Source organism: Platalea leucorodia (assembly GCF_965183815.1).
Source record: "Platalea leucorodia genome assembly, chromosome: 14".
In the NCBI taxonomy this organism is placed as follows: Eukaryota; Metazoa; Chordata; class Aves; order Pelecaniformes; family Threskiornithidae; genus Platalea; species Platalea leucorodia.
The window spans coordinates 5,271,010-5,285,799 of NC_138836.1; the positions used below are offsets into that span (position 1 = coordinate 5,271,010).

At 49.1% G+C, this 14,790-nt stretch overlaps 1 protein-coding gene across 3 annotated transcripts in view; it reads right to left on the reverse strand.

The window, feature by feature from the left end:
- Positions 1-2,186: 2,186 nt before the first annotated feature.
- Positions 2,187-14,790, reverse strand: part of TBC1D16 (TBC1 domain family member 16) — a 33,054-nt gene continuing 20,450 nt past the window's right edge. The window contains exons 4-12 of one of the 3 annotated variants that reach the window (XM_082326861.1): positions 12,331-12,528; positions 11,340-11,487; positions 10,114-10,278; positions 9,271-9,419; positions 8,334-8,468; positions 7,011-7,197; positions 5,600-5,779; positions 4,911-5,057; positions 2,187-4,374 (exon numbers count right to left, since the gene is read on the reverse strand). In XM_082326861.1, the coding sequence (XP_082182987.1) occupies positions 4,129-4,374; positions 4,911-5,057; positions 5,600-5,779; positions 7,011-7,197; positions 8,334-8,468; positions 9,271-9,419; positions 10,114-10,278; positions 11,340-11,487; positions 12,331-12,528 (1,555 nt within the window). In that variant the 3' untranslated portion in view covers positions 2,187-4,128. Of the gene's footprint in view, positions 4,375-4,910; positions 5,058-5,599; positions 5,780-7,010; positions 7,198-8,333; positions 8,469-9,270; positions 9,420-10,113; positions 10,282-11,339; positions 11,488-12,330; positions 12,529-14,790 lie in introns of all 3 variants that reach the window. The other 2 variants (XM_082326860.1, XM_082326862.1) reach the window with 2 other exon arrangements.

The following is a 14,790-nucleotide window of genomic DNA, read 5'->3' on the forward strand; positions in this document are numbered from 1 at the left end:
TGACAGACAGCGTCCCTTGAACACAACAGCCAAACAGCCATGTCCAAACACACCCCGTACCCGGAAAGCGAGACCGAGCTAACCCAGCTGCCTCTTTGCTCCAGTTCACAGATGCAAATTGCCCCCCAGCGCAGGAGACTCCAGCAGCAGTTTGGCTGAACATCGCTGCTCTGTGCCCAGCGCCGCTCCGGGGGCCTTGGCCACCTGCACGCTTAATGCCGGGGACAAACGAAGCCGTTTCATCGATCCCTCCCGTGCGCCCACGCGCGGGGTGGCTGGCTGCCTCCTCCCGGCCCCGGGACGGCGCGGGGCAGCGCTCCCCTCTCCCCCCGTGCCCAACAGCAGCCCCGGCATCGCGGGATGGGCCGCGGGCTGGCGTGGCCCAGTCCCCATCCCGGGAGGCGTTGGGCTGCGCGGCTCACACCGGGCTCCTTGGCTTTCCAGATGCAGGCGATCGGGTTCCCCGCTGGGATTACGAAGCGTAGTGTTACCCCTGCCAGGAGCGAGGACTCAGTTTTCTTTTTTTCCTGCTCGCGCTGCTCCCCTTCCCCCCGGCACCAGGAGGCAGAAGGATGTGTCAGCTCAAGGCTGAGTCTAAAGAGGCTTATGCTGACTATTTACCTTTGCAAGGGTCTATTTTTGGCTGCTCAGCTGCAGCTAATTCAATGAACAGGGCAGCGATTCAGGAGAGAAGCCACATGAGGGTCATTGTTTCTCGGATCCACTTTACTACTTTGCAGGGGCCAGAAGCCTTGCTTCTTTTTTGTTCCTTGTTTGTTTTCAGATGGCAAAGAGTGTCACAAAGGAAAAGGGGATCTTGGGGACAGGCCAGAAGGACCTCGGAAACCCGCTGTCCTGTTCAATGCTTGACTTATTGCCTTTCTTTCGCTACAGAGGAATCCCAAGGTTGCTCCTAACCTTACCCCAGCTGCTGCCGGAGGGCTCCAGGTTGGCTCCGTACACCCTCCTGTCCCCACACCTTCCACCCAAAACAAGCTCGGAAGTTTGTGGATATCCAGTGTGAATTTAATAATGGCACTGGGAGTTAACGAACAGGCTGAGACTGGAATCACGTCACCTGGGATGCGACAGCTGCTGGTAAACAGGGAACAGCCAGGTTATCAGCTCTGTCTCTATTTCTCCGACTATTGCAAAGTGGAGTTCAGTGCACGACAGGAGCTTGGGGAGCTCCCGATGGTGAGCACAAGGGCTGCTGTCGTAGAAAGACACCTGAAATGTCCTGCTGGCAGTGGGACCCGTAGGGGACAGCAGGCACGGGAGAGCTGGCCGAGGGGCGGCAGGCACGCTGGTCCCGGCGATACTCTCCCACGCAGCTCAGCACCTCTTCAAAGCGAAAAACCAGTTTTTTCCACGTGCTGGAAAACCACAGAGCAGTCTTTAACTAAACAAATCCTCAGTGATTTCCACATTGCTGAATGACATTTTAATAGTGGAAAAATAATGCTAAAAATTATCTACTTCATCTCTTCCTATTGTCTTTTACTGTCTGGGAACGGCTGCTGCAGCAAAACCAGCTCCGGATCTTCTGGTCGGTGTTTGCTGGTGCCTCCCAGCGCACCGCAAGCAGCTGGTGAGCCAAGGTGAGGTCTGCCCGCCCCGTGCCCGGCGCGCAGAGCCCGGCAGAGCTGCCCACGCGCTGGCCGCTCCTCGCGCAGCGCTCCCAGGGAGGCACCCGGCTGCTTCGGCGCCGACAGACGAGCGGCGGTGGTGCGAAGGCATGGCGGCGGTGCCCGTCCCGCGCGAGGAGGCAGGCGGCGGCAGGCGGTGCCTGGCTCCTGCCGTCCCCATGGGGAGCTGGCGCCTGCCCGCCTGCCACCAAGCCGCTCTGCAGGAAGATGCTTCTGGCGTTTTCTGACGTGGTTTTTCTGACCCTAATTCAGCCGCCGCCACTTAGAGCTTGCATCCAGATGAATACATCGAGCGCTGCCACACGTCCCCAGGCTGAAATCAGCGGAGCCTGGGGAGAGCAACGCAGACCCAGCACCCACCACGTCTCTGTACAGCTGCAAAAGGACCGGCTCAAGCTGTGGGGACGGTGTCTACCCAAGTGCTGTCCCCCAACTACAAGGTACAGCACCCAGCCTGTACAGCAACGTACCACACAAGTGCCTCACACAAACTTTTATTATTCACTGAAACATCGTAAGTTTTGAAGAACTCCCCGCTTCACAGCAAAGCAGCCACCAGCCCTTATGCGAGGTGTCACCTCCTACAACCCCAGCACGCACCTGCAGCCGTGCAGCCTCGGTACTTCTCGAAGCCGGGCTATTTTGGAGGTGTGCGATACTGCAGTAGGTTTCACCGTTGCTCTCATCAAGGGGAAGGTTTTCATCCTCTGAAGTAAAGGCACACAAATCAGGAGCCAAACTGTCCTTCTGCCACACAACAGCCACTCTTTGGCGTGGTGCCTGCGTAGGGTCAAGTCTTCTTCCCCTTACGAACGCAGCGTGGACTTGGTATGTGTTGGTTCCCATCCCAGTTGCCAGCCTCCCTTCCCAGCAGGTATGCAGCACGTGGGCTCCGCAACAGGCTGTGGGTAAGACCTCGCAACAAGATTTTTAGAGAAATCTGCTTGTCAGATGCAGGAACCCGCTGCAGCACTACGCACGAGGATACGGGGTTTTCTGCACGTGCTGCTAACGGGACAAACACGCCTGACAGGCAAAGCTGAAAAGCGAGCACGGACTTCACACCCCACCAGACCAAGACACAGCTGTATAAGAGGAGCAGTGTGGTTGAAGTGAGAGGGAGCGAGACAACCGGGAAAGGCTGCGAGACTTCGTACGCCATGCTGAGGGATGCAGGAAAGCCGGCACAGCCCACTGTCACCTTGTCTCCTCTTTCATTCTTATAAGGAAACCCTTCCGCTGGCTCTGTTTGGCACAAACGCTGGCTCAGGACACACCTTTGGATGCCACTGAATTTGGTAAGGACATTTGGCAACACGGCTGTGCTCAAGGCCCCAGCTCCACTTCCAGTTGGCAAATTTTATAGAAGACAAGAGGAGAAACATGCTGTCCTTTCAAAAGTACTTCAAGGGAAACCTTTATCAGAGATGGAGCTCAGCAAAAATGACTGCAACAAACCAAGTTTCATTTTCACTTTGGGATGGGGAAGAGGGTGCACTGCTGGCACCAGCTGAAGAGCCTACAGCCCACTTGGGGTGTATGTGCTACAGCCTACGGCAAAGACAGGTAAGGACAGTAAATATTCAGTAATTGAGAGGAGCCAAAGGAAACACATTGGGAAACATACTGGAAACAACAGACTTCCATAAACAAGTGCCTGAAGTCTGCAGTTGTCAGCATAAAGAAACAGCTTTGCTGTAATGTCGTGAAGAAGTAAACTTTGAAAAGTGTCTACGAAACCCTGACTACAGAAAAGCAGTGCTTTAAGACCTGTGGCTGTACACTTTCTGTACAAATGGAAAAAAAATCATGCCAGCCAGTATACCATATAAAAAAAGAAAAGGCGAGAGACAAGACCTTTAGGTGACCAGTTCTTCCTCGCCAACAAAACAGACACCTTCCCTGCAATCCCAATAGTCTGCAGTTTTATTTTTGGCAGATTATAATTAAAATGGTCTTTATGGCTTTAGAGAGAAGCCACTAAGCTGCACATTTTGGTTGAAGCAGAGTGCGCGTGTGTGTGGTATGCTCTGGATGAAGGGACATCACAGAGAGAGGTCTTGCCACAGCTCTGCTCCTTCCACCTGACCCACAAACGCTGCTGGTTGCACTTGGCTCTCTTTAGTGTTCTCATTTCTCATCAGCAAGTAACAAAGTTCTGGTTGCTAACCAGTCCAATCCCAGAGGCAGAATAAAAAGTCCTTGTTAAGACCTAGAAAAGCTTCACATTTCTAACAAAATCAAATCCAAACACGTGCAAACACTGTTCCTGGTTTGATGCATTTTGTTCAGGTTCCACTACCAGTGCACTGGAATTTGCTTTCCCTGTAGAGTGATTTCATTTCTCGTCCATTCTCCACCTTTCAGTCTTCTCAGGAGTCTTGACAAGCTATCCCTCCATTTTGGTCTTCAACATTTTTTCCTATGCACATCCTTCCTGCCTTTCCCTCTTCTGCTGTCACACCCTGTTCCTCTACAGCTATTTTCGGAAAGCAAAGACGTCCCGTGTTTTCAAGCCTCTCTTGCCTTCGCTTCCTGGTTTAGGAGAAGACACTTCTGCCAGTCCCCCATACGGGCAGCTCTCGGACTCCGGGTGATGGCCAGAGCACTCCACAGCGGGGATGAAGCCACTGTCCCACATTCCTGTCCCACACAGCTTGCACAGGTCATGCAGGCTGCAGGGGATGCGGGGTAACAGGTGGAACTGATAGAGCAGACTCCTCGCCTAGAGGGGAGAGAGAGACAAAGTCATTCACTCCTCCCCGGAGGACAAAACGGAGAGCAGAGGTAGCCCGTGGCCTCCTCTCCCATCCTCCTGTTTAGCTACCTTAGAAGAGTCAAAGCTTCAGCTAAGGAGCATCCCTCCCGAACACAAACCTGAAGGTTAAAGGAGGCACTGGAGACACTGCCAGGTCGCAGGAGCTGCCGTACGCTGCGGCACATCCCACAGCCTGCAGTCACTCCCGGCCCGAGATGGACTGGGGACCATGGCGCGAAGCTGAACAGCTCTGTCTGCCGTTTCCCTGAGCAGGTGCAAGGGTTATCCCAACCATACCGTTACCTCCTAAGCACTCTACAACTACCTCTTATTTCTGCAAAACTTGTTTCCAGGCAAACAGCAGCATCCTACCCTCCCAGGCTCCAGACAAACAGGGGGATACAGGAGATGCAGAAGATGAAGCATCAGTCCCTGATTTTCTCAATGCTCTGACTCATCTCTTGGGCCTGAGACTCAGCCCACATCAGCACACAGGCATTTACCTTCCTGAGTACAAGTTCTCCGTTCATGTGCATAGCCAGGTTGCCGAAATGCAGCAGCATCTGGTCAGTGGCCAGCTGTTGTTCAATGACATCATCCCCATAAATCACCACGATGGCCACACAGATAAAGAGGTGGAAATAGTCAGTCTGCAATGAGAAAACAGTGGCTGCGGTACAGCAGGTGGAGGCAGAAGTCTGACTTAACCTCCCCACCCTCCACAAGCATGTCCTTAGCAGAGATTTTGTGCTCCTTCCAGTTTTGCCTAGCAATATTCTGAAAGTGAGTTATTGGTGAATTCTGAATCACAGCTGAGTCAAAGTCTCTTGCCTTTAGAGCACGGGAGCAAGGTTTGAACCACGGCTGTCAAAGCAGACTACTGATTTTCGGGAAGACATTTTCCAGCTGTGTAAGAGAAGTCTGAACTTCAGAACTGGATGTTCAGCACTTTCTGAAAAACCTCCTTTTGAAGCCTGGGCATCCTCAAGTCGGAGAGGCAGCTATCCATCCTCCTTGCTACACAGATAAACCTCTTTGATAGTTACAGACCCTCTGTAACACCTACTTATTTTGGATACTTTGCTACTAAAAGCCTTTAAGGAAATTCTGCAACACTTGCTGAGACGGTGAGGACTCAGCAAAGGACACACTGCCGCCCAGTGAACGCTGTACCCTTCTCCAGCTCTCTAACCTGATAGTGAGCCCAGCACGCTTCCCACATGCGCAAAGCCTCAGCATCTGGAAATTCACGTTTAAAACAGAGGAGGATCCAACGGTGACAGAAAAGCATCTGCAGGCCATCCTCTCCCAAGGAAGAAAGGTGCTGGTAGAAGCGTGGGTGCATGAGCCGTAGCAGCTCTCGCAGGTACATCTGGAAAAGATGGTCTGAGCTGAGCCACTGCCTCGTGCACGAGGACTCGCGCCGCCCTCGCCCGCCATCCCGGGGAGCCCCCCACCGCGTGCCAGAGCCGGGCTCCCACAGAGCTGGCCGCGGTTCTCTTCTCTCGCAAAAAGCTCCAGCTTTACGGCCTGTTTATTACGGCACAGCCAGGAGCACGCTTGGATCTATCATTAAAGGCCAGAGCTCATAGGCCACGGCAGCTATTTCACAAGGAAGGACGGAGGGTGAAAAGAAAATCCCATGACAGCTACATTGTGAAAAGAAAGAAGGGGTGAGATTCAGGCTGAGGAAAGCGGCTAGAGCCTTAAAAACTAGAGAAAAGAAAGGACACAGCTATCTCTGGCAATATTTCATTTCAGTAGAGGCCAAGCAATATGGAAGTGATTTTGGAAAGCCTGACTATTCAGGCACATTACAGTGCATAAATCTGTACGTTAACTAACTGCACCTCACCAGCAGCCTCCCATGGGGTTTCCACCACAAGTTTACCACTTTAAATTGGTGCCATCATGACCTGGACAGGATCATTCAGGTTTAGAATGGATTTTTCAGACCCGGACAGGATCGTTCAGGTTTAGAATGGATTTTTCAGACCCGGACAGGATTGTGCAGGTTTAGAATGGATTTTTCAGGATCTTAACCAAAAAACAACTGACATTCATGTTAAAACCTAAAAAGTTCCCATTTTTAAACAAGTTCATCTTATTTTAAGAAACTCTATCAGATATATAAAGCTTTTCATTTGGAGATAATTTAAAAAATCTATTAAAAATATTGAGACCTTAAAAAGAAACCCACAAAGAAGAGGGCTGCAGCTCAATCAACTCCTCTGCCTCATTCACACCAAATGACCCAGAATCAGGACAAAAACGAACCAGTGAGTCTTCACTGCCTGAGAGAAGTGCAAAGACAAAGCAAGCAGCATCCTAAATACATTTGATCATAAAACATTCCTTGAATCAGCACCCTTTAGCATAGCCAAGGTAACTTTACTCTGACAATTTATTGGCTATAAATGCCCCTGGAGTGCCCAAATCACCCAGGATCGATTTTATCCATCAGGTATTTTGTGGCTTTGGAGTGTGATTCGGCATGCTGGAACCCAGCAGCCCAGGTAACTGCTTTATGGCATTCTTCTAATTTGACTGGGGAGAGGAGAAGCTAAAGACAGGGCTAAAGGGAGCTCAGCATTCAGCCTCACCAGCTGTTTCTCCATATCTTCATCCCGGGGTGAGCTGATGAAGATCGTGTTCTGCATCAATCCTACAAAGCACCAGAAAGTATCCGACTCATCTAGGACCTCTGCCAGGAGTGGGGCAACCAGGTCGGACATCCCCTGGGAGTATCCAATTGTTGGGTTAAATACCGCATAGTTCAGCAAGATCCTCCTGGAGAAGAGATGCGAACGGAGAGGTGAGACACGGAGAGGGCACGTCACAGCTGAGCGCAGCGCCCTTTCCCTTCTACCCCAACTCCCACTGTACGGGCTGAGTCAGGCAAAGTGCAGAAGAGCAACAGATCACTCCTGCCATCTAAAAGATTAACTTGCAATTGCACCCGGAAGCTTGTGAACTTTGGAGCACCTGTACAGCATGTGGCATCCCACAGAATCGCTTTCCCTAAAAGAACTACATCTAGAAGCATAACAAAGATAGATACACTAACGCTATACCTAACCGGAACTCTCATTTTTTAGGATTACAACACTTTGCATCAATCCAGAGAGGCTCCTGGATGGACAAGAAGAACTCTGAACAGCACGCAGCAGCCTAAGACAATGGATTTGAACAGAACCCCTTAGGCTCCTGTTTTCCAGCTGCACTGGGAGCGGTGCAGTAGGAACAAGCAACACAGTTCATCTCAGGTACAAAAACACATGACCCTACTCTAAGGTGCTTTAACACATACAGATAAACCCTGCTGCAAACATCAGTCTGGTGAAATAAACTCCAGGAGAAGGTTTTGCATACACAGACACCAAAATATAGAAAGAAAAAGAGAATTTAAAAAGACTAAGAGGACAGAAATTAAGGGCCCAGGGGAAAGGAGAGATGATGCCTACACATCCATGAGGCTCCAAGCCATACTGTTAGATGAAATCCAGCTGTTTTGTAGGCACACAGTTACAAGTCACACACCCATGAAGCAGACTCTGGGGTGCTTCTCCTCCACCCTGTCAGGAAAACCACAGACCCAAGCAACTGCCCACAACCCTGCTGCAGCACCCGTGACCCTCCCATAGCCACAGAACGCTCACACCTCTTCTGTGCCTATGTGTGCAGGGAAGAAGCTAGGTGATGGGAGCAGGGCTATTGTATCAAGAAGTAAATGGCCAAAGCAGCAGTGAAAGCACTGGGGAAGAAGTCCTTGGTTTTGCATCACTTGGTACCTGTCACCGTATGCACGGTGCTCTTCAGCATTTCCTGGGCAGCGACCTGGGCAGCCTGGGCCAGGGGGGCTTACCGAATTTTTCTATACATTCAGTAGGACACGTTGTTTGGGACACTAGAATCAGACACTTCACCTCATAGTTTCCACATTTGGGTTGTCCTCCCCTCGAAAGAATTGGTTGCTGCGGTCAGTCCTCACGACGTCTTTATCTACCGTGAACTGTACTTTACGCCAAAAATCCTTCTGTTCATCTGGAGTCATCGAAAGCCTGAAAATTGAGCAGCAACAGGAGTGTGTTGCCAAGAGAGGAGTATGATTGCCACAAGGAACAAAAAGCCTCATTTCAGCTTTAGTTTTCAGAGAAAAACTATTCCTGTACAGAGTTGTCTCATCACCTGAAAAACAGACAAGCGGGTCTGTTCAGAACAGGAGATTTTCTGTCCCAACGGATTACTAGAAGGAGCCTCCTGGGTTATAAATGGGATGATACGATGTGTTTTCTGCGATAAACTCCACTTCAGAAGCAGTTGGACTCTGCTCTCCACTGCTCCTTGTGGGTGGCACACCAGAACCCACCACTCTGTTTTGATTGTCTCCTAATTAATACTACTACTGTCCCTCTCCGGCTTAAATGTACCCACATCTAGTTTACAACATACAGTTCTTGCAGTAATAACTTCCTTGGATTAGATATCCCTACTCCTTCCCTATTTTTACAACCAGATATATTTATAAAGAAATATAAGGTCCCATTTTCACCTTCAGTGTTCTAAACCAAGCATGCTAAGCTTGCAGTCTTGCCTGTGAGGTAAGCTTCCCTGCGTGGTACTGACGAGCCTGTTTCAAGACCCTAAGTAAGACAATATTTGAGCTATATGGTATTAGCTCCAGACCCTCAAGAAGTCAGCTGTGCCTCTTGATACACCACCTTTACCATCCCTCTCACTTCTCTACTCCGATCAGCTTCTCCTGAAGCGAAGGAGGCAGAGACTCCGTACATCGCCAGCGGTATTACTGCAACGTCAGGCCTGAGGAGATATGAGCAGCAGAGGATGAAGCTGGTCTGTTACCTTTTCTCCTGGATCTCAAAGTACTCTTTCCTCTTCTGCAGTCTCAGTGCCTCCCTCTCTTCAGAGGTGGACTCATAGCTGTAGTAGTGCAGCAGAAAGGGCCACACCTCCCCACGGATGGAAATATCAATCCCACCAAAGAAAATGGCCTGGAAGAAGGAGCAAAAGTTATGACTGGTACAGTTTTAACATTCCCAAAAACAGCAACAAGAAACTGCCCGCTACTATGCTTTGGTGGCTTTGCAGTTCTTTCCTGACAAGTGAGGCCTTGATTCAAGCTCCTGCAATTTGCACATGTTTAGAGGGAAAGTGCTGGCCTTCTATTCCCAGACAAGACACAAATCGGGCTCATTTCAATGTCAATAACCCCCCCTGGAGAGGCTCTATGATTAACGTGTCGTTCTCATGTCACGGCTTAATCCCCAATCTTGGAGACACTGCATTTCACTGCAAACTTCTCTCTCAGGACCTGGACCCAGTGGTCCCCCACAAGCCCTGCATTATTTCATACAGTAATCTCAATTTTTCTTTCTTTGATTTATTCACACTGCATTTTGCAAACACGTCTAGCACTGGACACTTTGGTTTACTAATTCCAACCGGCAGCAGAAGCCGGACAGCTCGCCCTCCTCGGTCAGAGGGATGCTCTACCATCCTGCCTGTAGCAGACTCATCTGCAGTCCCAGCAAGACCTCCAGCCAAGCACTATACTCCAATCTTTATACTCTCAAATGCCCAGTTCTTGCCCCCAGCATGAAAGCAAACTCTTGCAGCTTCCACCTGGGGACTCGCACTCTGCAGCAGGAGAGAAAGGATCAAAACCGCAGCAGCCAGCCCTCTCACCTTCTGCAGCTTGTACTCCTCTTCCACCTGTCCGGATTCATTCAGGTGATGGAGCCAGGCAGACACATCAAGGCGCTTGTACGCGTTCTCCTCCGGGTGGGTTTCTGAGGAAGGCAGCTTCGGACGGCGGATAGAGAACTGCATACAGGTTTTCTCATCAGTAAGCTGCTGAACGGGGGAAAACAAAACAAGAAACTGGAGGTAGGAGCCAGAGATAGCAGCAGAGTATGAAACCCAGCCGTTTTCAGAGCAGCAAAACCTTTTTGCATGGTTCGTGTAGGATTAAGCACTGAAGCGCTGCACTTGGGGAAGTTTTTTTTTTTTTAAATTCCAACCATTACAATAGCAAGAGTGATTAGAATAATTAAAAATCCGAGTACCACAAAACAGCTTCAACTTAAAAAAAAAAAAATTGTTTCCATTCCTCCCCCAATCTTATCCCTGACCTGAAACTGAATTAATGCTGCTTACAGCAAAACTTCACCCTGCCAGGAATGCCTGCAATAAATTACATATGATTGGCCATATACAAAGGGATTGCTGTTAGGCAAGCAGGGAACTGCACTGCCAGGCTCTCTAAGGGCACTCATGATCCCAGTGCAAGACTGCAGCTGACATTTAATTTAAAAATCAAAGGTTGTTCAATGCAAAAAGTGAGCCCATGCGACCATAATAAGAAAAGCAGCAGGGGGCTCTGTGGGAAGGATGGAAATTTAAAAATCACTGTTTCTAATAAGCACATACAGTATCTTAAACAGATAATTAAAGAGCTCTTATCACATTTGTATGTAGATTGAACAAAATATGGCAAGATGCCTTGTCAAAACATTTTCCAATGCAGTGTGCTACGCTTCACAAAATGGATGAAAGACTCTGACAGAATTTCAGACCTACCACTGCAGATCTCCCAGCCACCTTACATGCCTAAAGCGTAGTGCTGACCTGTCGGGTCTAGCAAAATAACTACCTAGGCAAGTCTTCTGGATTCTCTTCCCCCATATTCCACAGGCAGAACAGGAATGATGGGGATAAGCAAGTACAATAGAGACCTCGCGTCCGACTCACAACTGCATCCTAAACAACATCCAACATGTTGTAGCTTTCTGCCTGACTTGGTGACATGAACTTGTAGCTTCATTTCTCCAACACAATCCCCTGGCTAAAAACCTAAGTGTGAAACATCTGCTGGAAAACCCCTCTTTGCCCCACGAGCCTTGCTCAGGTACCTGGTCCTTGAGATGGGTCTCTGTGCAGTACTTCCATTGCTGAAACACCTCGGAGAGTTTATCCAGGCCACCATGGTGAAAATGGAAGATCTTGTACTGGCTCTCCCTGCTCGCAACAACCAGTTGTCCACAGGTGCATGCCTCATCGCTGTGGGATAAAACAACGGGGGAGAACAACCTGCATTTATTGCCCAGGATAACGAGGGGCCCAGCAGGAAGGGGGAACATCAGATGAGAGAGAGTGGAAAGCAAATTACAAAGAAGTGTAGCATCAAGCTGTCCCTTAAAACAGGGCGCAGAAGTAATTTTACAGCTCTGGGACTCGATGATCCTTATGAGCCCCTTCCAACTTCAGATATTCTATGATTCTATGACATGGCCATAGTGACTATTTTCCCCAAGAAGCTTCACTCATGCCTGGTAATGGCACTCTTTTACCCTTCCACCATGTGAAGGAATTAAATTTTGTCTTCCCTGGAGAAGAAAACGCCAAGAAGTCTGCCCCAGCAACTAAGGCAGTGTACTAAAGCAGTGCACAAAGTCAGCTCCTAGCGATGAGCTGACTTGGTCGCACACAGCATTGTCTAAAGAAGCAGGGAGTGAGAGCAAAAAGAGAGAGTAAAAATGTTTTTAATAACTTTTGTAATAATTTGAAAGATAACTGAGGAGGCTAAGAGCAGCAAGACCCTAGAGGAGCGCCGGTGAGGGGCAGGCAAGGGAGAAGGTACCATAGATAAAGAGACATTTTCCACACCTCCAGGTTATTTTAAACATTTTTGGTAAGATAGCTAAGAGCAACCTTTACCTTACTAGCGAAAAAAATCCTTTAACTGTAATTCAGAGGCTCTCCTGGGGAAGGCTGACACTTGCTTTCCTGGAGACAACTGTTAGAGAAAGACTTCCAAGGAGGACTGCAGAAACCATCTGTCTCCAGAGCCCGGTGTGCGCTGAGCCAGAGCACACACAAATATCACACACAATAATACGTTACCTAAAGAAGAGGCGAAGGGATCTCATTTGTCCCAGGTCCACTCTAAAGACGCCACAGACCTGCTCTAGGGCAAACACTTTCTGCTGTTCGTCCCATCTGGTGCTCTGCATTTGCCCATTATTCTCCTGGAACTGGGCACTGGTGTCGAGGCTGGAGGCAGAGCTGGTGGAGCAGGTCATGCGATTGTCACACGTGTCCCTGCAGACAAGAGCGTGGGGGAAGAAAGCCCCGCAAGACATCAGGCAAAGACGACTGCAGTTACATGCAATAACCACAAATGCTCCAAGTTAAAAATCCTTTGACAGAGCTCTGAAATTGGAATTCAGTGCAGGTCTAAGGAGTCAATAACTGACAGCCCACATAGGAGATTAAATTATTTTTATTTAAATCAATTCCCTACCATCCCAAAAAACGATCCTATTTTTGGTCTGTTCCTGAATTCCACGCAGAACCGGGGAGAGCAAAAACCATTCCTCAAACCACTGGCTTTCGAGCAGGCAAAATCAAGAAGCCCAGAGTGGGAACAGCCCAGACTGCTCCGAGGAACGGCCCATCCCCTGCTCCCTCATCGCAGCACAAAGACCAGTTTGGGGATCCCACCAGTCCAGCCGGCACTTGCCGGCCTTCCAGCCCACACCTCAGAGCCCTAAGCTGCAGGACCTCTTCAAACGACCGTGCCTCTGGGATCGATGACCCCTTGGGATGGAAAACGTTGGGCCATTGAAAAAACACGACTGCAGAAGCAGAGCGCCTTCAGACGGCAGCATTGACTAGGGATCTCATCTGGCAAATTCCCTCAATGACCAGTAAGATCCAAAGATATTTCCCCTGAACTCAAGTTTCTTATTACGCCTTTGCAAGTGGACCTGACAAGCCTGGATTCATGTTTATAAACTTCAGACAAATGGTTTCCGCTTGCAAACTTGAAACTTTGGAGAGTTAAGGGGCGGGAAATTACACACGAGCTCTTTAAGCCACCACAAAGTAGAGAAAGTGAACCCAACTGTTTTCCAATACGCTAGGAGCTCACTGCGCCCCAGATATTTATCTTTAAGAGTAAACTGAGTTTAGATTAAAAAAACCCACATGCCCGCCACCAGCCCTGATCCCAAAAGAAAAATATCACTACTTTGAGAATTAAGTGAATCTGAAACTGTGACCCCTTGATTCTTAAAAAGGCCAATACATGTGAACAATCTCAGCGCAAGCTCTGAATGGGTTCCGCTGTGAAATCAGGGTTTGCAAAACAAGGCAAGTAGCAGGTATAAAGACAGCCCCCTGCAATGCCACTTTATGCAATGTTTTCTAATCCGCTTATCTAACAATGTAGGCACTGAACGCTGAAAATCACACACTCAGCATGCATCTGCAGCACACCACATCAGTATGCTTTCCAAGCCTGGCTACAGTGCTTCTTCCACAGGGACGAGCCCTATTTGCAGCATCTACCCATGGTTCAGGTCATTGCATTCCAATGGACAGGTCTCCGGACATCCCAGTTGGTTGTGGGTTACATTTTTAACCAAGCCCCTGCGAGCCCCCCGGTTCAAATGTATGACTCAAAACCTTAGCGCCCACACGCATGGGAAATAAATCCCCGAGCCCCCTTCTCTAGTTCTGCAGCATTATGCAGATGAGATGAAGTCTGTTTTACTTTCAGCTAAAAGAGCGGCTTCGCTACTCTGTTCGTGAAGTTCTGCTGCTCCATTTTTCTGAAAGAAAGCATCAAAGCAAAACTTACATTCGAGCCATTCGGAGGTTGAGGTCTTAGAACTGACACGGCAATATCGCCATGTGAGCAGGGATCACAGGACATACCCAAACTCACTCAAAGAGGAACGACAGCAGTTTGTCTAGGGTAGACACTGGGATACTTCCAGTCTCACAAACGCAGCTATACACCATCACCTGCACCTTGGGAATTTTTTTCCATGAAAATTGTACTGGCCTTGGTGAAAAATCAAGCGTTACTTTCTGATAAAGCTGCAAAATATAACAACACTTTCCTACAACATTCAGTATCTTTTGTTAACGCAGAAGTAATAGGAGTCCTGGTACCAGACACTTGTGCTGGACTGCTTGCTATAAGCAGCTGGTATTTATGGAGCAGCACTTCATAACAGCCACAGCTGGTTACACAGGATTTTCCTGGAAGAGATGACTCAAACTAGCTCAAAGACTAAGCAGAGGCAACCAATTTTCTAAAACTCTTGCAAAGATGAACTGGTCAGTACGACAAAGAGCTGGAAGACGTGTTGGCTGTGAGGATCATTGTCCCTGCGGTTCCCTCGTCACAGAGGCCAACGTGCCCGTTCTTCAAGAACACGACGATGCTCAAACGACCAGCGGCAGAGAGACGACTGCCAAGAAACAACACTTACCAGTAGGGCTGGGCAGGCTCGCTTTCATCCCGGGGAATCGTGTAGCTCCTCAGTACAGAATGCTATTGCCAGCTGCAGT